The sequence below is a fragment of the Salarias fasciatus genome, chromosome 6 (genome assembly GCF_902148845.1).
Source record: "Salarias fasciatus chromosome 6, fSalaFa1.1, whole genome shotgun sequence".
Taxonomy (NCBI): domain Eukaryota; kingdom Metazoa; phylum Chordata; class Actinopteri; order Blenniiformes; family Blenniidae; genus Salarias; species Salarias fasciatus.
In genome coordinates this window covers 32,959,227-32,986,653 of record NC_043750.1, presented here as the reverse complement: position 1 = coordinate 32,986,653, position 27,427 = coordinate 32,959,227, and the positions used below count along the sequence as shown (strand labels likewise).

At 44.0% G+C, this 27,427-nt stretch overlaps 2 protein-coding genes across 2 annotated transcripts; both read left to right on the top strand.

The window, feature by feature from the left end:
• The first annotated feature begins 2,507 nt into the window (after positions 1-2,507).
• Positions 2,508-4,676, top strand: LOC115390868 (tektin-4-like). The gene is made up of 7 exons (XM_030094899.1): positions 2,508-3,035; positions 3,335-3,405; positions 3,591-3,734; positions 3,816-3,902; positions 4,031-4,166; positions 4,239-4,393; positions 4,463-4,676. The coding sequence occupies exons 1-7, from the start codon at positions 2,508-2,510 to the stop codon at positions 4,674-4,676; spliced, it is 1,335 nt and encodes a 444-aa protein (XP_029950759.1).
• Positions 4,677-6,771: 2,095 nt separating this feature from the next.
• LOC115390837 (lysyl oxidase homolog 4-like) lies at positions 6,772-27,073 on the top strand. The gene is made up of 15 exons (XM_030094860.1): positions 6,772-6,849; positions 7,744-8,012; positions 8,102-8,706; positions 9,451-9,662; positions 16,012-16,050; positions 16,149-16,356; positions 17,034-17,214; positions 18,650-18,804; positions 19,325-19,492; positions 20,011-20,173; positions 21,241-21,484; positions 22,237-22,352; positions 22,741-22,877; positions 25,582-25,693; positions 25,771-27,073. The coding sequence occupies exons 2-15, from the start codon at positions 7,745-7,747 to the stop codon at positions 25,839-25,841; spliced, it is 2,679 nt and encodes an 892-aa protein (XP_029950720.1). The 5' UTR covers positions 6,772-6,849; position 7,744; the 3' UTR covers positions 25,842-27,073.
• The last annotated feature ends 354 nt before the right edge of the window (positions 27,074-27,427 follow it).

Here is a 27,427-nt window from a genome sequence, read left to right as displayed (position 1 = left end):
CATCCCCATAGGCAAGAGGGACTGTGGGGCCTCTCAGGCCCAGAATTATGATGAATGAAGTCCAGGACAAAGGATCAGAAAACAATACTTTAAATAATAATGGTGAAAATGTGGCCATAATCCTTGCCATAGTGTAACAGACAGACAGACAGACAGACAGACAAACAAACCATGACGATTACATTACCTCTGCTGGCAGAGGTAAATATGTGCTCTAAGTTCGTCATACCACAGAAGTGTGTTGTTAACCACGCTGTCAAATAATGCGAATGATTATATACACACTTTATTAATGTATCTTGAAGAAAATGGTTGAAATCACTTTGCACGGACTCAGCTTACTTTTCTGGTGCTTGGTGGTGGATGACTCGGAGCTTGGGACAAAGTCCCTTTGACTAACTTTTTTATAAAGTAACACACATGGCTTACACACTCTCACTTAACACTATCATGTTTTTTTTTATCCTCTTCTTGATTTTTCTTCTCTTAGCGTGCCCTGAGGGATATGTCCGCTTCATTTTGTGTGTTTGACAACACTGACTGCACGTTGATGCAAGGGCTTACAGTCTAGTCGGCCCACGGCCAAGTCGGCCCCATGCAAACTGGCAGGGCTCTCAAGCCTCATGCACTGAGCCTGACAGTCACGCATTCTGGGCTTTTGTCACACACTCACGCCACACATGGTATTTCTCACGCTGAAGAAAAAAATACTGGTAAATTTGTATGGTGCACCGCTGCTATGGAACCAGGAGGGCTCAAACACGTCTGCAAGCCTCTCACTGACCTGTCAATCAAAAAAGGAAAGGGGCGGGCTAAAGTAGCGCAACAACCAATGAAAAAAAAAATCATTGTTACAGTCTGCTAGAGAGTGATGGGATGTACATATGTGTCTGTCTTAACTGTATATTTAAATTAAATTTAATTTATATCTGTTATTATTATTATAGTGTACATATGTGCTTGTCTTAAAAGTATATTTAAATTATATTTAATCTATGCCTGTTACTGTATATCTATTATGTATTTAATTATATCTGTTTTAAATTTATATTTAAATTATGTTTAATGATGTTGGTTAGCTTAAATCTGTTATTTAATTATATCTATCCTAAATTTATATTTGAATTATATTGACTTTTTTTATTTGTGGTTGGGCTTTGTAAATTTCATATTTCACATTTCTATTCCATTTATATTTCTTTTCTCTGTGCTGCTGGAACACTGCATTTCCCCCCTGTGGGACAAAAATGGACTTTCAATCAATTCAAATCAATCTAAATTATTCAAATGTCGCTGTGTGATAACATGAGACAAGGCACCAATCAAATTTGATTTGTAACTGTAGATAGTATTTCTACATTTGCAAAAGAATAATAAAACACAATAGATGTATGACAATAGATACCTGTACTTCATTTTAAAAGCTGCCTTTGAATGATCAGGAGTCAGGACTCTATGGCTGTAGCTCTGTCACTTCACGTGACTCACTTTGCACCAATATGGTTCCTTCTTTCTGTATGAAAATGTCATTTAGAACCTTCCTGACTGAGTTTGCAACAATGTATCGTTTTAAGTGACGTCATCATCTAATTTGACCTAGATATGCAGATGACGTCATCTAGAACGTTACTAAGTGAGGAGTTGGTAACAATGTGTCAGTTTTAAAGGCCTTTTGTTTTTTGCAAAACACAATAAAGTGCATCATAATTAGTTTAACAATTTAATGTAAATATTAACATTTCACAATATGCACTTTCATTTAAATCATTTTCACATTGTAATATGTATAACACAACCCACCATTCAAGTCAGTTCAGCACCGATAAGTTTCCTTCTTTCTTTGCACAAACTTCATGTCATCTCAGGTGGACTTCGCAGGAGGAAAAACCAGGCTGGAAGCAGTGAATGACAGTGCCATAGCAGCAGCGCACCAGACAATTTTACTGGTATTTTTTTCAGCGTGAGAAATACAATGTGTGGCATGAGTGCGCGGCAAAAGATCAAAATGCGTGACTGTCACGCTCAATGCATGAGACTTGATGCATAGCGCCGACTTGGCTATAGGCCGACTTGCTTGGGGCTGAGTTAGTTACGGCCGACTTACCGGTAACTGTATCCCGATACTATTATTTTACCTCATCCTAAAATTAAATTGAAGTTAAAGAGAAACGGGGTGTGCAGGTAAGATTGAAAAAGCATTAAAGACTTGAAGAGAGGATCTCATTATACACAATCAATCTATAAATAAACCGAGATTAAACAGGAAGACGCCAAGATAAACGCAAATTAATGACAAAAATAAATAAAAATAATTAATGTGTAAATATTGAAATAAAGGCATGAACATTAGAACCAAACAACCAGTCCGGTGATCTGAGCTGCTGCAACCTGTAACTACTGGAAACACCAAACAAACGCAGGAGTCAGCGCGTGTCCGCTTTTCCTGGGAACATCTCTCTCCATCAGTCGGGCTGATTTAGTGTGATTTACACCGTGCTGAAAGGAAGATGAGCTCTGATGTTCTGGTGTCCAGGCCGCACCGTGACAGCCGAGCCGCGGCTCACGGAGTCCCGGGGAGAAGCGCTGCGGAGCCGTCCGGGGACGCGCAGCCCTCCTCGGGCTCGGCCACGGCGGGGTTCCGCTCGGCAAAGTACACCCCGGGAGAATGGTTCTCCAACTACCACACCATCCTCCAGCAGGCCGGCTCCGACCGCCTGCAGGCCCGCAGCGTGCAGCGGGAGTCCCGGGCTCTGAAGCAGGACGCGGAGGCGGCCGCCCTGAGCCGCCAGGCCGCGGGGACGCGCCTGCTGGGGGAGCGGCTGCAGGAGATCCACGGCTGGAGCTCCGAGCTGCAGCGGCACGTCGAGCGGCTGCAGGCCGACACAGAGGCGCTGCAGGCGCTGCGGGGCAGGCTGGACCGGGCGCTGGACGCCACCGAGACGCCGTACGCCATCGCCACCGACAACCTGAGCTGCAGGGCCCGCAGACTGGGACCAGACCTGGTCAGAGACTCCGTGGAGGAGGAGCTGCTGAAGGTACCCGGACCCACAGGGGTCAGGGGTCAAACCCAGGGAGGCGATAGACCCATCATCAAGAAAACCAGTGATGATAATAATAATTAATATCCATTTCTATTTGCTTCCATTAGTATAATGAATTAGTGTTTGACACCTGTTTATACTTCCAACAATAATCATTTCTACTTTAAACTTTTATGTATTATATTAGTGACGTTCACTTCATTACATTCAGTTGTAAAATGTGTGTTCTGAAAAAGTGAATGTTGAGATGAAGATAGATGGAGTGAGACACTAATCTGGAGTCTGATCTTTAGGAGGTGGACTTGATCAGGAGTGTCCAGGCTCTTCTGAGGAGAACCACGGCTCAGGTCACCAGTCAGATCAAGTCAGTGTCGCTCTCACTCATATGAAGCATCGCCATCATTTTAATAACTTTCACCACAGAGGAGGGCAGCACGATACAGTGCTTGAATATGTTTTATTTATCGCGGATCATGCTCACATGTTCACCTGTTGTTGTGCAGCCCAGCTGTGGAGAAATGTGTCATTAGTCTTTCACATGTGCTCCAGGATGAACCGAGAGGCCAAGCAGATGTTGGAAATGGACTGGTCTGATAAGCAGGAGGCTTATGGCTTTGATGACCGCAGTGGAAGACACAGCAACACCAGTCCAGACACCAAACTCCACCCCAGCTCAGCCAAGCTGCAGGAGCAGTGAGTTTGAATGGATGAAAACGTGAAATGAATCCATGAATATGAGAAAATGTGCCTGACATGCTCTGTGGTGTGCTGCAGTGTGTGTAACCCCTCATCGTGGACACAGTTTACTCAGGACAACTTGTCCAAGGCGATGCAGGAGGAACAGGCCACTTACAGTCTCAGGTTCGAGCTCGGACTCATGAAGCTGCTGCAGGGTGTGATGCTTGATTCAAACACAGGGATGCTCTCTGTGTGTGTGTGTGTGTGTGTGTGTGTGTGTGTGTGTGTGTGTGTGTGTGTGTGTGTGTCAGACTGTTGGTGGAGCGACTGCTGCAGGATACCACTGAGGACCTGAGAGCTCAGTGCTGCAGCGTGGATCGGGCCTTCAGCCAGCGCTGTGTGGAGCTCTGTGAGGCCAAGACGCAGCTGGAGAACAAGCATGCTGAGGTACAACGCTCGACAACAGCGTGACGGACTGACTGATGGCAAATCACTGATTTTTCTCGGTCCCAAGTGCAGATCTTAGAGCAAATCGGGGCTCAGGAGAAGAACATGGTGCTCCTGCAGCAGGCCATTGACAGCAAAGAGGCTCCTCTGAGAGTGGCGCAGTCCAGACTTTACCTCCGATCCCTCAGACCCAACATGGAGCTCTGCAGGGACGAACCACAGCTCAGGTATGTACATGTCTTCTCTCTCTCCCACCTCCCTTTCTCTGTGTCCTCATGTGTTTCTCGTGTCTGCAGTTTGGAAGGTGAGGTGAAGCAGATCGACGCCTCTCTGGCGTCTCTGCAGCAGCAGCTGAGTGAAGCCAGAAGCTCCCTGTCTCACCTGGAAGAGTCGCGCATGGCGCTGGAAAAGGACATAAACTGTAAAACCCACTCACTGTTCATCGAGAGAGAGAAATGCATCCCTCATCGTCAGCGATACCCAACCGTCTCAGTACTCTCAGGATACTGATAACTATCAGTACTAATTGTACCGGTAATTTGTTTTACTGATTTTAATGTATTGTGAGGATTGAAATAGTTTGTAGCCAGAAGATCCTGGATAGTGATGACATATACTTTTCTTTCAATTAATTGAAACATTTAGTCGATTTTATTTTACTTCAGTTTAAAAGAAAAACTCAATAAAAATGATGTGTTGCTATTTTGTGATCCTGGAACTATTCTTGGACAGCTCTGTGTCATCAGATTGTTCACAATGAAAATTTACCTTGAATATGTAACAATATTCATAGTTATTAAAGTTTTCAGGCAACAAACCAAAAATATTATAAAGTGGTGGCTTCAAATGTGTAGCAGGTTTCCACTGAGGGGCGCCAGAAAGCTTCAGCAGGAATACCTTGAGGGAATCGAGACAAAAGGAAATCAAATTCATCTTTTATTCATTGATTTCATATTGTATGAAATAACTCTACACCTCTGGATGCGAGAACAGTTCCTAAGAGTATAAACACAGTAACAATAGAGTTTATATAAATATCATTCACTTTGTTGGATATGTGCCCCTTTTACGGAATGTGTTCATTTGAAACATGACAAATACGATTTCCATTTTATGAAAATTAAACAAAACAAGTATTTTTGATGGGAAATTCATGCATCTCAAATCATGAAGAATTAAACTACACTTTCAACCATAACAAATGTTTAAGATGATAGACAGCTCGATGGATGGATATTTTTGAAAAGTGGTTGTAGAAACGAGATCTTCAAATGTGACAAAAATTTATCTCATAATTAACACTGAGCCAGAAATGTCAGAATAATTTATAGAGTTGTTTTGTAGTGGTAATTTACTGACCACTAGAGGGGGCTGATGAGCCTCAAAGAAGCCTACAAAAGAATTTTGTTTGTTGTCTTTGCCTCCTTATAGTAACCTCTTATATCACAAAAGCAGCCTAAACGTTTTCATCAAAGTAAAACCTAAAATAAGAACACATTAAAATGTCACTTAAAGAGAATGAAGACGTTGATATATCACAGTAAATGAGCTTGAAGGATTGGACGTCCATTAAGTTGCTATAAATATCATCATTAGTGCTCTCTCTTCTCTCAGGTTTGTGTCATGAATGAAGAAACATAAAAAAACAAAAAAGCAAAGTTCATCTGCACTCACACATAAATATGAAAGAGAAAAACTTCAGTTCTCAAGGCCATGAAGCGTTAAAGCTCTTCAGCATCGATCTGCGCGTCTCTCTGCGGCCACAGGGCCTCCGTTCGTCTCTATTCTTAGAGGGAGCTCAGTTCAAGTGGGGAAGTGCCACGACTGAGAATGTTATGAAACTCAGCTTCATGCAAAGATGCAAAGTTCAGACATGCAGTCTGAGCCTCGCTGCAGAGCACATAGCATTTATTTTATGACACCACATGCTGTGGGCACAACGCGGGGCCAGGACCATGTGTAAACACGTATTTGTGTGTAAGAGCATGTGATTTTATCATTGAGTGGAATGAAAGAGCTTCCAAACCTTCAAACAAAACGAGAGGAAAGTGAAGGGCTGAAATTTATTTTTACATAAAAGGCAATAAGTAGTTCGACAGTGATCATTGGGTTTTGGCACAAAAAACAAACTTCAGGTAAAGAGTGTTTAAATTTGTGGGGATGTGCCAAAAAGAGGAGAGATGATGTTGCACAACCTTTTTTTTTTTTTTTTTATGTAAGATGAGCTCACGTGCCACAGGCATCAAACCATGTGACCAATCTATAAGTAGAAGGTTGGTCAAGGACTTCACCCATCCCTTCATACATTTTCTGTGCAATGTGTTGATTATTACACAATCAATGTAAATATCAAGAGGCAGGGGACAAACAACGCCTTCAGTGTTTATGCTTTGAAAAACCTGCTTTCTGAGGGTCAGTTTCCCTTTTCCAGACTTCCCCTGATGGGCAGTGTGTGATGGAAAAGAGAAACGTGACCTGAGGCAAAGAAGGAGGAAAAAAACTGCCTAAAAGGATAAAATGGGAGGGATGGATGAAGTAACAGATCTGAGGGAGTGACAGAAAAAGAAAAAGGGAGGGAAAGAGGAGAATAGAGGGACAGCAGGACCAGACTCACTGCCTTCTTTTCCCCCAGCGCTCTCTCCCTTCTTTCTCTCAGTGACTGCAGGCTGAGATCAACATATAGGTGAGTTGAACTTTAATTATGTTCTTTTGTTGTTTTAAACTTTTTTGTCTATTCAGTTGTGGTAATTTAAGACTTCTTTTTCTGCAGCAGATAGAACTCATCCAACTTCAATTTACACTGTAACTGTCTGAAGAGCATCTTTTATTTTCACATATCAGCACTGCAAATATTAATAAATTTGTATAATTTAAATATAAATCTCATGGAATGCAATAAACAGATTAAACTAATTACTTCCAAAGTGAAATCCCTGCAGTCTCTCTTATCAGTAGTACACAGGGGAAGGGGAAGCCCTTTGTCAGAGGATAGATGCTGTGGAGGCAGACCGTGGAGGAATTCATCATTACTCATCAGCCAAAACATCTCTTAGAGATGCAGACCTGCAGCCGTACTTATGTGTGAGAACATTTTTATGACCGTGTTTATTTGCTTTTGTGTCTGTTGGCTAAATACATGCAGCTAAGCCAGATGGTTTGTGGAAAGCCAGAGTTTCCGCTGGCTGGATGGAGAGGGCTACTTTTAGCTTTGGTTATTACTCTCTTTGCACTTGGCTGGCTCAGGCTGTGTCTCGGGCCCCTGAATGTCCCCTAAATGACTCTGATTATTTTAAATGATAAAAGCATCCATCATTCTTTGTTTCTGCTGTGGAATGTCCCATTAGGGTTAGAAAAAGGTTTCTAATTATATGTTTTGTCAGGGTACGGTATGTGAATTCTGTGGTTTTGTGTGGTTTTCAGGATTTTTGTGGTGACGTGCACGAGTACTTGTCGGGTGGGGGGGATTCTGCTGTATATGCATCTACACAGTTTTCTACACTCTCTTCCTTGCTGAAGGTCTCACAAGTGTCCAATGATCCTTTTTATCCACACCTCAATCAGCTGCTTTCTCCACCAGGATGCTGCGCCTCAGCTCGCTGTCCACGCTCCTCGTCTTGCTTCTGGTCTGTCCCCCCCTGCTGCCCGCACAGGAAGGGCGGGTACGTCTTGCAGGGGTAGGCCGGCGCGGGGAAAACGAGGGGCGCGTGGAGGTTTTCTACAACGGGGCATGGGGCACAGTGTGCGACGACGAGGTGGATCTTAACCTGGCGAATGTAGTGTGCCGACAGTTGGGTTATCAACGGAGCTTCACCTGGGCACACAGTGCCAGGTTTGGCCAGGGGGAAGGTATGTCCAGTTCACCTGAGGTCCTCCATCAGGATCCCTTTCACTTGATTCTTTCACATTCAATAAGTGAATCCCTTTCCTTGTGCTAGGTCTGATCTGGCTGGACAATGTCCGCTGCCATGGCTCAGAGCGCTCCATTGCAGAGTGTCGCTCCAATGGCTGGGGAATCAACGACTGCACCCATACCGAGGACCTGGGGGTCATTTGCAGTCCCGAGAGAAGACCTGATGTTCAAGAAATCGGAGAAAGCCCTCCTTCTCCAAGGAATCATCAAAGTCAACCGAGACAGAGAAACTCATCACCGCAGGCTCCACCTGCACCGCCGGGCCTCTCGTCCTCCTCTTCTGCAAGAGGCCACGAGATCGCCCTCCACCGCAACCCAACGTCTACCCGTCGCAGCAACATCTCCCCTCAAGAAAACGGCCACGAGATCCAGATAGTTCGACGGAATCGAGGCGGTTCGAGGGTAAGCCAGCCCAGCGGCCCCGCTTTGCCGCAGGGGCACCAGCTGCCGTCACGTCTGGGGAACGGCGCCGCCTACAGGCAGAGGCAAGAGGCGATGAGGAGCAGCACCAACAGGCAGCAGCAGTCTGAGAGGAGGAGCGAGAGGCATCAGCAGTACAGTGGGAACCATGTTGAACCAGATCCAGCTTATCCACATGTGGGCCCGGAGACTGATTCACACAACACGCAGGTAAACACACACAAAAACACACACACACACACACACACACACACACACACACACACACACACACACACACACACACACACACACACAGAGATACAAACAACCTCCTGTGCACACTAAAAAAGAAACCAAATGTAGTATTATACTGACTCGTACAAAAATCCACAAGCCAGCGGGCATCTTTAATTAGAGACAACCCTAAAACCAGATCTTCTCAGGATCCAATTTTTTATCCACCAGTGGGCCTTGAATTTACCTCAGTCACTGGTAGCACTTTCCTCAAACAAACACCCTCAGATTTAAGAAAGTGGGGACATTTATCACTTTTCTCTTTTCCTTTGAGCTTGCGGTTTATGCTTTCTTTACCATTTTGTAATCTCAATAACACGGCTCCTTGCACATTAAACAATCCCTGTGTTTTCACTCGGTTTCCTTCCTGCTGTCGACAGTATGCAATGTGGATGATTAGAGCGCCTGATGATTAGAGAACAGAGCATGGGACCTCTCCGAGTTATTCCCCTCGCAGTTGCGTGCAAGCTGCAGCTGTTTATTTAATCAAAGTGACAATGTGCTGTTTGAGAAAAGATGAAGTTGAGTTCATTAAGTCAAATTAATCCTGTTTTACGGGCTTTGGCTGGTGGAGGTAGAGGTTGAAGACTTAAAAGTCCTCTGCTGGTGGAAACATAAAAACATTAATGAAAGCCTCGCTTGAAGGAGTGTCATTTATTGTTCTCTGTTCTTGAACAGTGGTCTGAGCGGGTTCAGCTGGAGGAGGCCCGTCTACGGCCCGTGCTCTCCGGCAGCAACAGGGGACTGGTGACAGAAGGAGTGCTGGAAGTGAAGCATGCTGGGAGGTGGCGTCACGTTTGCTCCCACGGCTGGGACCTGAGCAGCAGCCGTGTTGCGTGTGGCATGTTAGGATTCCCCGCTGCAGAAGCGTTTGACCAAAACGCCTACAGGTACGTATGCGAGGGTGGACGGAGCAGAGTGACAGAGGAGGAAACACACTGGAGAAGCATTGTGAATGTGTGTGCGTGTGTGTGTGTGTGCGTGTGCTTATGAAAAGGATGGAAATGCGGTCGACTACACATCCCTCCATGGATTAGTCGGCCCCATGCCCGGGCTGCTCCTCCAACCCCCCTGTAGTAAAGGTTAACCACAACTGCTGTCATTAGTAAAACCACATTTGGCAAAACATGTTGAACGGTGGCATTAGCTGAGCCAGCCCTGTCTGTGCCACTGGCTGACTGGGTCTAAAGACAGGCCTCTGAAATAGTCCTGGAGAGTATGTCATTAATGTCAGATCCAGACTACAAGATTATCATCATCCTCTCATCCTCCTGCACATGCTTTCTAATCTCATATAATTTGGAAACATCCAGAAGAGACTGTGTGCATCAAAAAATTCAGCAAAGAATTAGGAAAACATTACTTTCAAATGTTTGTTTTTTTAGATTCTTTGTTGAGGCAGAAAGTTTTTTTTTTTCTGTGTGCATCTCTCTCAGGACAGTAGTCTGTAGTTAATGTTTCACCTAATTAATCAAGTATTTGGTCAGATTACCCATAACATTCATCTCTGAGTTCACATAAAATAGTAGAGAAACATGTAGAAATTAAAATCCAACAAACACAGTCAACAGCTGCTGGTGAATTATATCAGACTATCGCCATGTTGCTTCATTCATTTGCAGAGTTGCTTTGTTTTCTGTCACATTGTGTGTCTACAGAGATTTTAAAGGTAAGCTAAATATGTCTGTTTGGTTTTATATCTTTATATCTTCGTCCTGCAGTGGCAAAGTTAAAAGAGTACTCTGAAACTATAGTGTGTTTCTATCAGTTTGCTGGTAAAAGCTGCTTTAGGACAGCTGAATTGCTGGAATATAATCAGGCTGCTCAGTATTTGACATTACTCTCACCTGAAACTCACTTGCAATTGATGCAAATGTTCTGTAACACAAATAAGATCCTAAAACGGTAGCACAAAGCTATTTTCTCCAATTATGTTTTGATAGCTAATACTGTCAGGATGTCTTGTTGACTCCATCCTGCTCGCTTGAACATTTAGCATAAATACCCACAGAAGCATCGGGCGCGAACCTTCAAAGCGTCCACACACGTACCGTCAACAAGCCGATGTCTCATGCAAACACCGCCGCTGTTACATCTCTCGGCCTCATCACTCGCAGACTTTGCATAAACTGAAATCCTCGTGCACGCAGAAACTTAAACATGCAAACACAACCCTCCGTGTGTCCCTCTGTCTGCCCGCAGGCTTCTTTTTACGGCCTGGCTAGCAGGGCGACGGTACTGACCGCTGCACTGCACCATCTGTCTCTCCATGTCGCCAATAATTACCCCTTATGTCCTCTTCTGCCCCGCACCAGGACACAGGCTGCTTCTCCTCTGCTGCTCACCGTGGTGGCCTCAGTCTCGCAGTGGAAAACTCTCTTTTGTCAAGCTGGATCTCTCAGGTCCTCCTCAGAGCTCTGAGGGTCCAGTGAAACAGAAGCTAGACCTTTATCCAGTCTTCGCTTCTCTTTTACGTCTTTAATCCTTCTGGTCAGGAGAGGGTAAATATTTTGGGGCAGGGGATCCAAAATATGGCCAAGCGAAGCTGACCTTCGTGTAAAGGTTTATGTAAATGTGGACAACATAACAGAAAAAAAACACCTCAGAGGAGCCTTGAGAAACATCACATTCCTCTGAAAACGATCCAGCCAGCAGCTTTTATAAAGACTGAACCAGGCAGTGAATGTTGGTTTGTCAACCTCACCCAGCTACGTGGGAGATGAATGAAGCAGACATTTTTAACCATCGGTAAACAGCCGAGGGGGGTAGGAGGATCTTTGGACAAACACGGACATGTAGCATCAGGTTGGTCTCTCTCATGTGGCACTCCTTGTGTATTCTGAAGCAGCAGACGTTTAGTTGTTTTGAAATGAGTCCGAAGTTATTTTTGTTTTGCACTATAGACATTTCTTTAGTTAATGCCAGTGCTGGCAGATGATTTGAGTTCTGAATGAATTATTTCACCAGGCGAAATATGATGGGGAATTTCTACAGTTTCTTTGAGGTCAACAGTTAAAAATTTCAGTGATGTATTGCAACTGAAATTGAAATTTGATCTAAATAAACATAATAATCTTGTGAGTTTTATCCTTCATCAGTGTTAATTTGAGGTTCTAAAGCATTGAGTGTTGTGACTTTTGTCACATTCTAGCAGTGATGCTTCAGCTTCTTTCATCCTGCAAAATAGAGGCTCTTGAATAGATCACCAAATAAAATAATCTGAAGGAGATTCCAACCTACTGTTTCTAAAGAATCAAAACTTTTAAGCTTCTTCGCTAAGATATGGCTTCAAAGCATGTTGTCCTTCTTAATCTGCTCCGTTATTACCATTATCTGGTTCACTTGCTGCTGTAAACGTGTGTTCAGTCAGCTGGGAACCAGTAGGAAAAGTCCCATTTCTCAACTGGGAATGTTCCCAAAGCAGCCCCACGGAATCAGCACACACGTTTCAAACAAACACTACGTTCACAAGACATGCCCGTAATTATTTTGGGAAAATCAATCACGTTTATCGACTTTGCTGTTAGACACCTGAAACAATAGTGACAACAAAATGATTTCAAACTGGTAAAAATACTTAAAGGAGACAAGATTAGGGATAGGATTAGAAGTTTATCTTTCCAAGTTGTCCACAAAATATTCTGCCTATCATATTTAAAAAGCACATTTGTCGATCATCAGTTCAGTCACTGGTCCAGGTACATTTTGTACCTTGTATTTACCATTTTATATCAGTTATACATTGAATGCTCATATGAATATATTCATGGCTGCATACAGTAGTTTTCTTGAGCCATTTTGAATTGTTTTTCTCCATCAGTGGTGATGAAGAACAGCGCAACAAGTCAAAATAAGTTCTGCCTGAAAATCGCAAACGAGCCTATTTTCAGAGAAGTGATGGCCGCAGCACTGGACTGTCGGGTATGGAACTTGTTAAAAAAAAAAAAGAAAAAGAAAGAAATAAGTAAAGGACGTGCTCAAGATCACCCTCCATAATTTGCCTTCAAAGCGTTTCTTCTTCATTTTACCATCTGGTCATTCGGAGCATCTTCGGCGACAAGTCAAGTGACTGATGTAGACATGACAGTTTGCACATAACATCTTCCCCACTTTGCTGGCAGGGCTCCATGCCTGCTATTTTTTGGGGTTTGTCTCCACTCGAAGGGCTGTAATTATGGTCTCAGAGCTCCTCTAATCTACAATATTCTCTCAGCCGAACCTGCTGCACACCCTTTGCTGTGTCAGCTCTCCGCTCTCTGGTCATGTGGTTGTTTTCTTGGTGTGACTCTCTTTGTCTTTGCCTGTTAAGTTGCTCAGCGCATTTTTACAGATGCTTAAATACTCCCCCACTTTGCTGCGCTTACAAAAGGCAAGTGTTAAACTCATTTTCCCTTGTTTCATCACAGTCGCTCTCCCTTTGAGGCAGAAACTTCTTCTAATTGACTTTCACCCCATTCTCCTTGTTTCTACCCTCCTCGGCACTCTTCTGTTTTAAAGCCGACATTTAATTCCTTTGTGGTGCTTCGACTTCAATCAGTTTTTGGTGGAAAGTACATCGCCATGACCCCATTGACTTCTCTGTCAGTGGCGGCTGATGCCACTGTCCAGGGGGCTGTTTTGGATTCAGTGTGGCAACCTGCTGTCTCCTCAGCAGGCAGACTGTTCCAGCCAGGCAGTTTAGCATTCATATAATGACAGGTTATCTCGGCTTTACTGACAGTCAGCTCCTTTTCTCCTCCGTGCCGTGGCCTATCCTGTTGTGCAGTCAGAGTTGCATAAAAGCCCTCGGCTCCAGAGAAGTTAGAAATTCTTTTCTTGGTTAAAGGATCTAAGTCGCCGTGCTGGGATCACGATGCCTTTGTTGTGTTGAGGCTGTGAGCCACTTCAATTCCTCCAAATACCCTCATAAGATAGAACCAGTCTTAATCCTTCCCCAACATGCTCGTGGGTCAACTGGACTGATTCAACAAACCAAGAGAATTCGCGTTTCCTCTTCCCGTGAAGACACGATGGTCATAAAAGTTGTTCCCAGTCCACAGAGATCTGAGCCTGACGTCACCCGCTCCGTGTTACGCGGCGAGCAGTCGTAACGCCGGCCAGCGACGCCGCGGCTTTAACGGCCTTTGTTTTTACAGAGGAAAGGAAAGTTGATATCTACGTGCATATTTCCATGTCTGCTGTGTGTGAACCAACATGCTCCTGCTCGACCGCAAAGCAGACACTGCTCAGCACAGCAGGCAATTATACGGGGAGCACTTTCACCCCCTCAACCGTCCTCCTCCTCCTCCTCCCCCTCCTCCTCCTCCTCTTCCACCGCAGCCTTCCCCCTCCTCCTCCTACAAATCATGAACTGACACCATCACACAGACTGTCCCTCAGATTTGGAATGAGTTATGAAACATTTCAAACAATGAAGACAAAAACAGATAGTATTTCACACACAAACCATAACTCCGTGTTTCTTTTTTTAGTTTTTCTTCATGACATCTAATCTGTGTTTGCCATGAACACTGGGTGTGATCTACTCTACAATGAAGCAAACTCAGTTTTCTTCCTTCATTTGGGAGCTTCAATCTGTGCTTCTCTTTTCATCGCCATCCCTGAATGAGCTAATTTTTTTTTATCACTGGTCAAAACAGGAAGAACATGCACACTCCACACAGAATCCCCGACTCTAACTGAGAACATAGAATTAAAGGTGCTGTAGGCAGGATTCAGCATCTCTGCCATCTTGCTTAGGTTTCCCTAAGCAAGATGGCGATTTGACCCATCTAAGATGGCGGTTTTAAACCCAGCACAGCCAATCCTGTCATGTTTTCTCTGAAATCCCGCCCTTACGCAAGTTAAGCCCCTCCCACAAGAACATGTGACGAATGCCCCTCGACCAATCACGGTTAGAGCCTCAGGGGCTCTTCTGATTGGTCAAAGATACCTGGAGCTGTCGAGATTCCTTTTCAGCTCAGAACAGAGACAGATGGAAACGCTGCTCCCTCGCGGTAGTGCAATTATGCTACACTCCTAAAGGATTATCAGTGGATACTCTAACATTTAATCCAAAGAAAACACAGAAAAATTAGCATTGACTAGCAGAATCCTGCCTACAGCACCTTTAAGTGTGTAGTAATTTATTTAGCAGCGCAGAGCAGTCGCCGTGACCGCACAGGCTGTTTAAATCATAATTCCTTCACTGCTGGACTGCAGCGGGAATCAGAAAATAATAACAGTGCACGCTTATCTGGGAGCGGAAATTTCTTTGTGCAGTAAAATAAGCCATGCATGCACAGTTTGCCTTCATGGTCTGGCCAGTCGTTGAGCTGTAAAAGACTTGTGGTGCACATGTTCCATCCAGTGCTTTCTCAGGCTCACTATTTCTATTCTTCTCTTATTATAAGCTTCTTCTTGCCCGAAAGAAATGTCTCTTCTGACGTTGGGAATGTGCAAAGCAACAGAAGGGAAACATCTTTTTAAGTTTGCCAAATATTTAATTGCATCATGAATCTGGTTGAGTGGTAAACTCTCTTGTCTAAATCTGCTGTTCTGACTCATTTAGTGGACACACGCTCATAAAGGGCGTTTGTCACACTGCACCTGTCTGTGGTCCAGTGTGTGTGTGTGTGAGTGTGTGTGTGTGGAAACTCCTCAGTGGGCTCATTCTTCTGTATACATACTATTTCCCCTCTGGATTTGACTCCGGTTTAAGGTAATATCCATGAAACTAGACACAGTTTGGAAAAGCCTGTTGCCGTTGGCAGACCTCTGGAAGGTTTCCTGCGGGGATTAATGTATGGTGGTCTATTCATATTTTTAGTTTTTTTTTCCACTTGGATGCCTCAAACCAGACATGTGAACAAACACCGACAGAAATATCCAGGCAGGGAGAAATGGAAGAGCTAAAAAAGATGGGGCAAGAAAGAGGTTGGTGTTGAAGGGAGAAAGAGAGAGAAGAGGAAGGAAGGAGATTTGAGACAAGTTGTTGTAAATCTTCCCTCTTTTTTTTTGCCCTTCCTCCAACATTCATCCAGAGACAAAGATGTGCAGTGTTTCTTTTTTATGACAGGTTTCCGTTTATTTAACTTTGGACAGTTAGAATTGAAGAGAAGGGATGTCGAGGAACAAATAAGCGGTTGATTGAGTAGGAAAACGCAGCGGACTGAAGGAGGGCAGAAGACGCCTGCCTGTTTAGTCTGCTCAATATAAAGATGCTCAAAAATCCAAAGTGTGATGTTTTCTGTCTTTCAGGAAACTCTGGGACTCCAAGGTAGCTGATCCCTCCTCCAGGTAAAACAAACATCAACCTGAGTTCCTCTTGTGGACCAGCCCGAGGCATCCAGTCCACAGGTCAACCTCCTGCCTCTGCTTCCTCCAACACTCCGCAGGCTGAGAGCGCAGATCGGGAAGAAGGCTTACTGGGTGGAGAAGGTGCAGTGCAAGGGTGTGGAGGCGTCTTTGTCCAAGTGCCAGGTCCAGCTGTCCCTCCCGAGGAACGATGTCCCGTGCAGGGGGGGCATGCACGCCGTGGTCCGCTGTGTCCCCGGGTCCCAGTTCGCCCGCTACGGCAGCGCGCCTGCACCGCCCGCCGTGCCGGTTAGTGCGCCAGTGGAAATCAGTGTGTGTTAAATGCATAGGAGACGGCATGAAAGCAACATGAGAAGCTTCTGGACAGAACTGTGAGACAGCCATCCAGGAGTCTATATTCTGTACAGCAGGGGGTTTGAAAGTTTTCCCTCTCTAAGAGCATCACATCAGCCTCCAGCCAGACTCTCCATGGGACTCCACTGTAAAGCAAGAAGGCCTGAAGCCTCTTCTCCAAGGAGAAGAAAGTCTTTAATGGATAGATAAGAAAGGCTTTATGACAGTTCTTATGATTTCTTGCCAGATAAGAAGTTAAAAGGACGTGACAGTGATAGAAAATCTGAACTGAAGTGGTGTTTCAGGGATGAGGCAACAGCTTCTCATCTTAGCAGCTTTTTTTTTTTTTTTTTGGCCTGATTCAGAGAAAAAAAAAAATCATGTGACGCTCAATAATTACTTCAGTATGTTTTATGTTGTTTGTTTAGTCCACACAACGAGTTTACATCTGACACAGCAGTGACTTATAGACTCATGTGAGGCTGGGTTTTTCACTGTAAACACAGTCAGTTTAGTCTTTCTGCTCAGTTTTTTTTGCCACGTGTGAAACTACATCCACGGCTGATACACAAGCAAACAGTTTCCAGATCCCTTCACCAGCTTCCAGCCAACGTCTCCCTTTCTTCCTCCAGTCCGCCGTGCGCCTGAAGGCCGGGCCCCGGCTCGGGGAGGGCCGCGTGGAGGTCCTCCGAGAGGGAAAGTGGGGCACCGTGTGTGACCACCTGTGGGACGTGCCCGCCGCCAGCGTGGTGTGCAGAGAGCTGGGCTTTGGAACGGCCAAGGAGGCCCTGACCAGGGCTCATCTGGGACAAGGTAAGATAGGACACACACATCGTCTTCATCATCCTGCACTTTAAAGGCCTGCTGCTGCTTGCCAAAGATGAATTTAGCTCTACTCCCCATGACTGGGTATGTCACTGTGGGAGACGCTTGTGTGTTTTAACAAAGCTGGCTCTGCGCTTGTCTTGCTGTTAGAAAGCACAGAATGTCATATGCAAAATCCTTAAGTGTATAAAAAAGCGTTGATCTGATAAATAGTTGTGTCTGAAATGACACAGATGCCCCAGTTCCTCATGTATGATCAGTGTAGTTGAGAGATTCCTTCAGACTAAACACTTTGCTCGGTTGCTAAATGCAGTGTTTCCAGAACCGAGGACCTGAGCACACAAATAAACGCTGGGAAAATGTTTACAACTTGTCTTCTGCTTCTATCAGGGATGCTGATTGTTGGGGAACTCTACCCATGACCAATTATACGAGTTCAAAACTGCGCCGGGACGTTTGAGCGGCCAAAACAGTGGCTGCGTTGTTGTGAAAATAAACCTGTCGTATGTGAAAAGTCTGCACGCCTTTGAAAGCAGGATGTCAGGCAATCAGCACCAAACATTCACATGTAATTGTTTTGGCAAAGCTTCTGTTGCAGATGTAAAAATATAGCCAGTGAAGTGTCTAGCAACAACAGAGTTGAACATTGTGTGAGGAAATGGCATCGACCTTGCGTTCTCACACTCAATTATTGTCCTCTATTCCCGCCATACCCCTGCACTAACTCTGTAATCACGTTCATTTCCTCCCATTATCTTTCTGCACAAATGAGCACATAGCACGTTCAGTAATAGCGGGTGAGTTTCCGCCTCTCTATTTTTCTTAATTGAGTAATTCATGGAAAGAGCTTGAGTGTAACTTTTAGGGCTCTAATAAACCAGGTGCTACGATGCAGGGATGTCTGGATAACGAACACACCATTAAGTGCCAGAAATGAGCATTGTGGCTTAAAAGATATCTCTGACGGGTTTATAGGTTGTTTGAACATGTCGCATATAAGACATGTGCAGCCGAGCAGCGTGTCTAGATGACATCAATAGTTATTTAAAGCCAAATTACAGGGCTTTATTGGGCTTCGGCCTGGGCCTCATACACCTACACAAATACAGAAGTGCTCAACGTTTCAGCTCCATCTTGCCATGTTGGTATCTATTTTGGTTCGTGAAGCATAGCCCCGGAGCGCTACGTGCAGCACACAGCTCCCGTAATTTAAACAGACGGCTTTCTGGCTGGGCTGAGCTTCAAAGCCACATCAGAGGTCCCGATCCTGTCTGGACTTTTAATCCCTCTGCATGGACATCTGTGCCTGCAGAGCCACCAGGTTTTACAGGCTTTCATGTGTGTGTGTGTGTGTGTGAGAGAGCATCTCTCTGCATGTGGCCTTCATGTGGCACTCAGTCGGCTCCACGCCCTCGTCCCGCAGGTACCGGCCCCATCCACATGAACAGCGTCCAGTGCACCGGCCGAGAGCGCTCCATCACCGAGTGCAACCACAGGCCGGTGCCGCTGTACAGCTGCAAACACAACCAGGACGTCGCCGTGCGCTGCAACGTCCCCAACACCGGCCTGCAGGCCACGGTAAGGAAATCACAACGAAATGTGCATTCTTCCTCCATGACAAAAAGAATGAATAGCGGTCACATTGAGGAAGAGAAGAAAAAAAAAGATTTATTTATTTCTCAAGGCTGAATAAACTGAAAGAAAGACAAGCACAGTTTTTCCTTTCCATTGCCACCGATGCTTGCTCATGTGGTAACGTGGAGTGTTTCTTTGTATTGTATTGGAACAGAACGCGCCAGGAGGTGACCATGTTGAGATTCCTGCTCTGTAAATAAAACTGAAGAGTTGATGAGAAACATAGACGTTTGAGAAAAGAAGTTGATATTAAATTTTGAGAGAAACAGTTGAAAATAATGTATTAAAATTTCTGTCATCTTGTGGATTGATGCCAATGTTTCCACTTTTTCATTGTATTTTCTATATTTATTAATCAGATTTATTCAATTTGTCCAGTTATTTCTGTCTTTCTGATTTAGTCTTGATACTTTTAATGTAAACTCGATATTCCACTGAAAAGTCACCTGATCCCGGTCCTCAGGTGCGTCTGGCCGGAGGCCGGGAGCCGGCTGAAGGCCGTGTGGAGGTGCTGATGGAGGTCGGCGGGGTGAAGCGCTGGGGCTCCGTCTGCAGTGAGAACTGGGGCCTGAACGAGGCCATGGTGGTCTGTCGGCAGCTGGGTCTGGGCTTCGCTGCTCGGGCTCATCAGGTAAAACAAACCCTCGTCATTTTCTCTTAGCCTCCTTACAGTTCTGCCCGTTTTTTTTCTGCCTCTGAGCTCTTTGCTCCTTTATTTCCTCCTCTCTCTCCCCGCTGCACGGTTTGTGTGCCTGTGCTGTGTTATTACCGAGCCCTGAGGTAATTACAGGCTTCTCCAAACGTCCACTTCCAGCGTGCCGAAAATAAAAGAGGGAAAGTGAGGCAAAGAAAGATCAGGAGAAATTCACAGAGCAAACAGACTGAAAATAGACGTGTGCATGGAAAGGAGCAGCGTCGGGGGGGCTGCTGGGAACACTTAACAGGCACTTTTAAAACCGTGAAAAAGAGTGGAAAATGTGATAATGTATACTGATAGTGCCTATAAAGAGTGTAGCTTGCCATTTGTTTTCACGTCGACAGCTTTCGCATGTCTTCGCATTGTTATTCCACAAGTGTTTACGACAGAAAAAAAAAAAAACCAAGCTCTCGTGACTTTATGTACAAAAAAGTCTGTACGTCGCTCCACAGGAAACCTGGTACTGGCCCGGGTCGTCGGACGCCGCCGAGGTGGTGCTCAGCGGGACTCACTGCACCGGCACCGAGATGTCCGTCCAGCAGTGTCGCAGGAACACAAACGTCTACTGTCCCAGAGGGGGGGACGGCCGGGCTGCAGGAGTCACGTGTGTGGAGAGTGAGTCCAAAGCCGGCAGACACAAAGACGCAGTTGTGTTTACTGGGCAGTGACTTTTTTCTCTTTTTTTAATGAAGCTTTTTTTGTTGTTAATTTTCAACATAAAACATTGACTCATTGTTTCAGCAGGGGTGACAAGGTGCTCTAGTGTTTCTTGTTGTTGCTCCACAGCAAGAAAACCTCAGTTCAATTGTGCACCAGAGCATTTAATTTACATTTTAATCTAATTAACACCCATACATTCAGGTAATTGTCTATAAGGTTGGGCAGAAGGGTGGTACTACCTGGAATACCCTCCAGCCCCAACAATAGACCCTCAGAACAGCAGTACTGACAGATCGACATAACAGAAGGGTTACAGGAGCTGTTTTCATGGTGAATGCATGGCTAACGAAGTGATCGTGGTTTCATAAATTATATAAAGCATCGAAACTCCCCTCTGGTTTCTCAATTGCGAGCTGAGAAAAGATTTAAAATAAACACGAAATTATGTCATTTGATGTTATCAGCCAGGTTCAAAGAGAATATATTTTCCAAAGCTTCACAGAGCTCGTATGTTTGGGTGTGTTTGAGTCTTATTTAAAGATGAACTCTGCGCAAAGTTTAAAGAGGCTTTCTTTCATCAGGGATTTGGAGGTTTATGGAAGGAATGTTAAATTTTTAGGTCGTTACAATCCAGTGCGCAGCAATTAAAAGTGACTGTGCTGTAATTTTGCATGATGTGGTTTTAATTGCAAATTTAATGCTATATTGTTACTATGAAATTTGACTCGTCGGGCACCAGCAAGAGATCAGAGCTGAGGATCACTGATTGTTACATAAAAACTGTTTTCCAGACTCCGGCTCACCTCTGAACTAAAGACAATGTTGAAAATGTGTTTCTTGTCATCAGCTCTGCGTCCATCCTGTCCGCGTGGAACACACACTGTCGAAGACAATGACGTTAAAATCACCTAATGCCATAATGTCGACCCAGAGAGATGACTTGTTGATAAATTAGTCTCGACGACACCTCCTGTTCAGAGCACCATGCTGACGAGTCTAATCCGTCCTCCTGACCCCTGCAGCTGCTCCCGACCTTGTGCTGGACGCCCAGCTGGTCCAGGAGACGGCCTACCTGGAGGATCGACCTCTCCACCTGCTGACCTGCGCCAATGAGGAGAACTGTCTGTCGTCCTCCGCTGCCAGGATGAACTGGCCCTACGGACACCGCCGCCTGCTGCGATTCTCCTCCCGCATCATGAACATGGGCCGCGCCGATTTCCGTCCCCGGGCCACCAGAGAAAGCTGGGTATGGCACCAGTGTCACAGGTGAGACTGCACGAAAGATCTGAATCATGTTCCTGTGAGCCATTGCGCTACGTCGAGGTCTCCATTTGAGCGTCGTCAAAGATGAGGAGAAACTATAGCTGCTGGAAAGTGCGGCCAATAAAACAAAAACTGGAGGTGACACGAACAAAAGAAGTGTTTTAAAGAATAACTGTCGTTACTGAATGTAGGAAAAAAAAATTACATGTCTCCCACCAAAGATAAATCAAAAGTCTAGATTTGCTGAGTGAATTGGGATCGCTGGCTGCAGCAGCACAGCAGTGATATTTTGGAAATTTGGATTAAAATAGCCGACGACGTCTGTTATTTAGTGCAATAAACACAATTGCTTATCCTCTAACATTATGTTTACAATAAACATCCTTCTGGCTGCTCAGCCAGCCGCTCCATTCAGAGCCGTGACGGCTTTCGGAGCAGCTTGGCGTCTTATCTCTGCGGTTGCGGTTCGGTGTCTTGAAGCGGGAGCCACTGGTCTTTAAGCCACAACTCAATCACCACTTCCACACAGTCCACTCTCAAATTTGGAAGGCTTTATTCTGAGAGTCACTTTGTTTGGAGAAAAGGACCAACAAGAAAGCTGATACCTGCAAATTTCTTATTTGTTTTTGTTTTTTTTTTTTTTTTTTAGCTTTTGGGGTTTAACAGCTTGATAATCAAATGAGGCATTTTTCTCAGTTAATGCATGCAGCATCTTTGTTTTTCTCCATTAATATTCCTTTCTCGTGTCGTTCCAGGCACTATCACAGCATTGAGGTGTTCACCCACTACGACCTGCTCACCCTCAACGGGACGAAGATCGCTGAAGGTCACAAAGCCAGCTTCTGTCTGGAGGACACCTACTGCCCCGAAGGTACGAAGCCCATCAATCACTCAAACGTCTGCATTGCTCCTTTCATGCACATTAGGAAAACAAATAACGCACATTATTGAAATAACGTTAAAAACGACACAAATCTTTGAAACCATTTGCTGTGTTTTTGAGGGAAATCTGTAAACAGGTCAATTAAAATTAAACACCAGAATCAGGAATACTAAAGTGCAAAGCTGAGATCCCATAATAAGCAGTTAAAGACAGAAGCAGGCTGTTAAGGTCAGAGGCTGCACCCAAATTGACCTGAGCTTTATGTAACAGATCCTCACTCTGCGTTTAAAAGGAAAAGAGAGCCTACTTTTGAATCTTTCTGCTGCGATTTTAGGTTTTCAAACAATGTTTTTTTATTTTATTTTTTTTCCTCTAGGTCTCCATAAGCGGTACGCCTGCTACAACATGGGGCAACAGGGCATCTCCGTTGGCTGCTGGGACACCTACCGCCACGACATAGACTGTCAGTGGATCGATATCACAGACGTACGGCCCGGTGAATACATCTTTCAGGTCAGTTCACACAAAATGTTCTACCTCCACAAAAAGGAGAAATAAAACGGAGTGTGTTTTAACAGTGTGTGCAGCTGTTTATAGCAGCCCTGGCAGAAATATTAATACAGGGAAAACAAAGCACAACAAGAGAAAAAGAATGCAATCTATACTTTATCTTCATGGTGAAACAGCATCAATAATCTTGGAAGTTTAGACAAGATTAAAAAAAAAAAACAGAACAAACACAGGGCTTCATGTTTCAACATTTGAGGTCTCGAGCGAGATAAAAACCTGTGATAAAGGACTGTAATTTGAGCTAAATGGCTCCTAGCTTTTCCCAGCCTTTCAGGTATACAGTTCATATGTAGTTTTAAGGGTGTGTGTGTATTTACGGAAAGTGAATTTAGTCTGGATTTATATAGAAAGTAGACCTGCTATTAGTCCGTGCTTGCAGGGACGACAGGACCGATTGGCGGTGGAAAAAGTCCGTCAGCGCTTCGCATGTGTATGAACTTTATGTTTGAAATCTTGGCTCATTCGTGTTTCTTCTTTGGAGACATTCGATCTCCTGCGGTGACCTCTCTGTCATTTTTCTTCCTGACAGATTAGTGGCAGAAAAGCAATGATGTGAACAGTTTGTAATTATTTCCTGAGTGTTTACTCGAAATCAAGATGTTTAAGTTAAACTCACGTGTCCATACATGGACGTAAAGTCACGTGACCTGCCTCCCGTCGAGAGATCAAACCACACGTGTGGCCTTAAACGGCGGTCCTGTGCTGCCACGACGCCATGTTCCCAGCAGCGCTTTGTGGTCGTGACTGTGGCGCAACAGCAGTTGAGCTGCTCATAAATTTGTGTAAGAAGTGAGAGACGGAGGGAGGGCGGCTGGGTGTTTCATCGAGGCTTCGCCGAGAATCGTTGGGTGGCAGCCATTTTTAGGATCCTACATTTAAAAGCTGATGAGTCACGTTCACCTCAGCTTGATTGCTCCTGATTGCGTCGTCATTTTAAAATCAGCTGCGCAACCTCATAGTATTTTACAGGACGGTGGCGGCCTTTCATTGTTCTGTAAAACTGGCTGTGGCCCCTTTCTTTTACATCATTACAAGAGATTTTAATGGGGCATCGACTGCCACCAGCTTAATATGGTGTTTTACACCGAGTCCATAAAGAAGGCACTGAAATCATGCAACACTGAGAGATAAATGAAGTCCTTGATACCAAACTTGGCCATAAATGCAACGAGAAAAGAATCATGATTATGAATATTTTACTATTTTAAAGGCCTGCTTATAAATATGACTATAAATGAAACCACAATATATATAGTACGTAAAAAAAAATGAAACTAGGACACTTTATTGAAAATGTGGTCGGCTTATCTGTTTGAAGTTTGCGTCAGGAAAATTCATTTGTGTGCTTTTCTTATATACGGCAGGCAGACAGACAGGGTGGAAAACAACAAACCATGGCAACCAACCATAGTCACAGTCTAATGATAGGCTGCAACCGAAATCCAAACCCAAAACTGTCATCTGCATCTCGGAGCCTTTTCCCCTGCATCCAGATAACAGTGGAAAGTGATGTAATGCATCACTTGAACCCTGGACTTACACAACGTGGGTCATATAGAAAAGGAGAAAACAATAATCCTGTGGCTTCCCAGTCACGTCTTGTGGAAAGAAAAAGTTATTCCCTAACAGTCTGAACAAAGAGAAGTGTTTCTGTCTTATTTGCTCATTCAAAAGAAAGTAACTTTTCCAGAGGAAACTTGAGGAGGCTCCAGCTTGAAAATAGTCCCTACCATGCATCCACACCTCTGTCTGAAGGCCGGGCGCTAATGGTTTAGCTAGCTCTACTTTCATATTTGATATGCTGTAAATACAAAGCACCCCAGGTGCACATGGTGGCGAGGAGGCAGGAACTCAGGGGGGTCATGATCGTAATGACCTATACTGCAGAGTCCAGCTGAAAGCCACAAATTCAGGAGTCCTTTTGACTCCCCAAGAAGTGTTCTGTAGTTGAAATATAGTCTGCCTAGTCATTCGTTATAATACAAATCCAGAAGTGAAATAAACACTGAAGTGTGGAAGACTTTATGCCTCTTCTTCATGGGTTTTGGAAGAGTTGCGAGATGATTTTTCAGGCCTGATCAGCGCTGCAGCCTTAACTACTGTGATGTCCACTGATGCAATACATTCATGCTTTGAAATGCTTTTATTTTGCCAAGTTAAATCGTAGAACTAAATCTTAAGAGTTTAATGACATTTCCAGACTACTGTTGAAAATTTTGAATGAAAGAAATTCACTTTATTGTTGTTTGAGCCCTAATTATATCAGTAACCAAACCACACTAAAGTACAGTCTTGAAGAGCACTTGACAAATATAACAGGACATCATCAGCATATGGTGAAATATGTCTCAGTCTTTTACAGAAATATTTTACGATACTCTGATGTTTGCATGAGAGGGTCAATACTTGAGCAGGCGCCAATCTGCTTTTCCCGTAACACCATTGAAATAAAACTGAGGAAGACAATGTGGTGCCTGTAATTACAAAGGCGCTTATAGGATATTAAGGTTTTGACTAAAGGGAGTCAAATCATCTCAGATTCCAGTCTACCCTCGTGTGCTATTTTTATACGTTGTCTGTTCTTTGATGTGTCTTTTTGGTTCACAGAAGTTAAAATCCAGTATCTCTTCAATCTCTTCCTGCTCAGGTGGAGGTCAACCCGTCCTTGGACATGGCTGAATCCGACTTCCAGAACAATGTGATGCGCTGTCGGTGCAAGTACGACGGAGCGCGGGTTTACATGTTCGGGTGCCACGCCAGTACGTACTTCCTCTCAGCACATGTGTTCTAACAGTCTACATCTGCCTGCCACTGATCATCTTTCTGTTTTTGCCAGGTGATGCTTACAGCGCGGAGGTGGAGGACTTGTTCGACCACCAACGTCAGATTTCCAACAATTTCCTGTGAATTAGGGAACACGCAGATTTAGGAACAGAACAACTGTACAACTCCTGACTACACCTCGACATGTCGGAGGGAGGAGAGCAAATGACAATGACATGCCAATAAATAGTGAGACGAGAGCCAGCGAGAGCAGGGAGGAAAATGGGAAGTGTTTTGGGAGGGAATGGAGGGACTGGATGCATAAATGTCTAATCCCTTAACTGACTGATTGGCATCAGTAGTTTTTGTGGCGGTTAGAAAGTCAAAGTGAGAAAAGGAAAAAAAATGTCAAAAAGGAACAAAACAATGTCACCATGAAAAGAAGAAAATTTTGATTAGTTCACACCTTTCAAATACTTGATTTTTTTTTTTTTTTTTAAGAAATTAAATTACCTAGATTGAAACATGACCACAGTTGTAAAAGTAACGATATGAAGGCACACGAGAACAACTTTTTAAGTACATCGCCCGGCTTTCACTCATGTACTGTCAACACAGGCAACAGATGATCCGAAATAAACTCTGTATGTGCTTCCTGTGCTTTCACTGTTCACGTTACAACCTGCAGTATTTACTGTTGTAGCTGTATGGTTTTTGCTTCTGAATGAGATTTTTTTTTTTTTTTTTTTAAATTCATGGTGCTATTTTTGCCTTTTTTGAATAAATATTGTAATGTATTGCAAATGTATTGTCATGTACAGTTTTATATTACCTCTCTGGAATATTGTTCTTTAGGTCTCTAATTTATGCAGAATTTCAATGTACTTTTGAGTTGACACTTGTTTGTATTGTTAATTTTATTATGACAACTATTTCCACCCTGTTTGTTCTTTACATGTTTAACATTGGTACCAACAGATGAAATCTGGTTGCACCACGGTATTGCGCTTAACAGCACTTGGTAACGGTAGTGAAAGAATAAATGTCAGATTGACAAACTGTATGGTCATTTGAGGTATGATTATTTGACTGCAGACATTTTGAATGCAGATCCAAACAAAGTGTAATGTTACAGCTTCTGCAGGAGATTTGAGGAATCTGCTAAAAGAGATTCTTGTATTTAAGTGGGCTGTCTCAAAACAAAAATAAACCGACCCCAAAACAGCTGTTCAGTTTACGCATCGCCTCCTGAGTCAGTTCGTGGAAAATCAGCCAAGGCCTCCGACTGATGCTGTTTACTTTAAAATAAAAATGAAGAAATAACCAACACTCTGTGTGCAAAGTTTTGATCACTCAAGACTAAGAAAGACGCTTGTTAGGTGCATTTGCTGAAGGTTGCTTGCACAATGCAGATTTCAAAAAGTTTTCCACACTTTAATTTAAGACTTAAAGTTTGACTGTAATTCTTAGAAGTTTTTGATTTCCTGATAATGACGGAGTTTTAATGTTTAATGTGCAAGTTGTTGCAGGTCAGTTTGATGTACCAACTTCCTATTTGAGTAAATTTAACTCAAGAAGTGGCTCTTTGTGGTGGTCTGACTGTTTTGTGGGTAGAATTTCTGACTCATGAAAAATAAACACTTCAAATTTAGCTCTGATTTGAAATGAAATGTGTCTAGTTATTGATGAAATAGAAATCCCTGATTCAGTAGTTAACTGGGATTTTGTGT

Excerpts from the sequence above, each read along its gene's own strand:
- LOC115390868 (XM_030094899.1), top strand. The coding sequence starts at position 2,508 with ATGAGCTCTGATGTTCTGGTGTCCAGGCCGCACCGTGACAGCCGAGCC. Across the intron at positions 3,036-3,334 it reads TGGAGGAGGAGCTGCTGAAG|GAGGTGGACTTGATCAGGAG; the intron begins GTACCCGGACCC and ends TCTGATCTTTAG. Across the intron at positions 4,394-4,462 it reads AGGGACGAACCACAGCTCAG|TTTGGAAGGTGAGGTGAAGC; the intron begins GTATGTACATGT and ends TCGTGTCTGCAG.
- LOC115390837 (XM_030094860.1), top strand. The coding sequence starts at position 7,745 with ATGCTGCGCCTCAGCTCGCTGTCCACGCTCCTCGTCTTGCTTCTGGTC. Across the intron at positions 8,013-8,101 it reads CAGGTTTGGCCAGGGGGAAG|GTCTGATCTGGCTGGACAAT; the intron begins GTATGTCCAGTT and ends TCCTTGTGCTAG. Across the intron at positions 17,215-18,649 it reads CAGGGCTCATCTGGGACAAG|GTACCGGCCCCATCCACATG; the intron begins GTAAGATAGGAC and ends CTCGTCCCGCAG.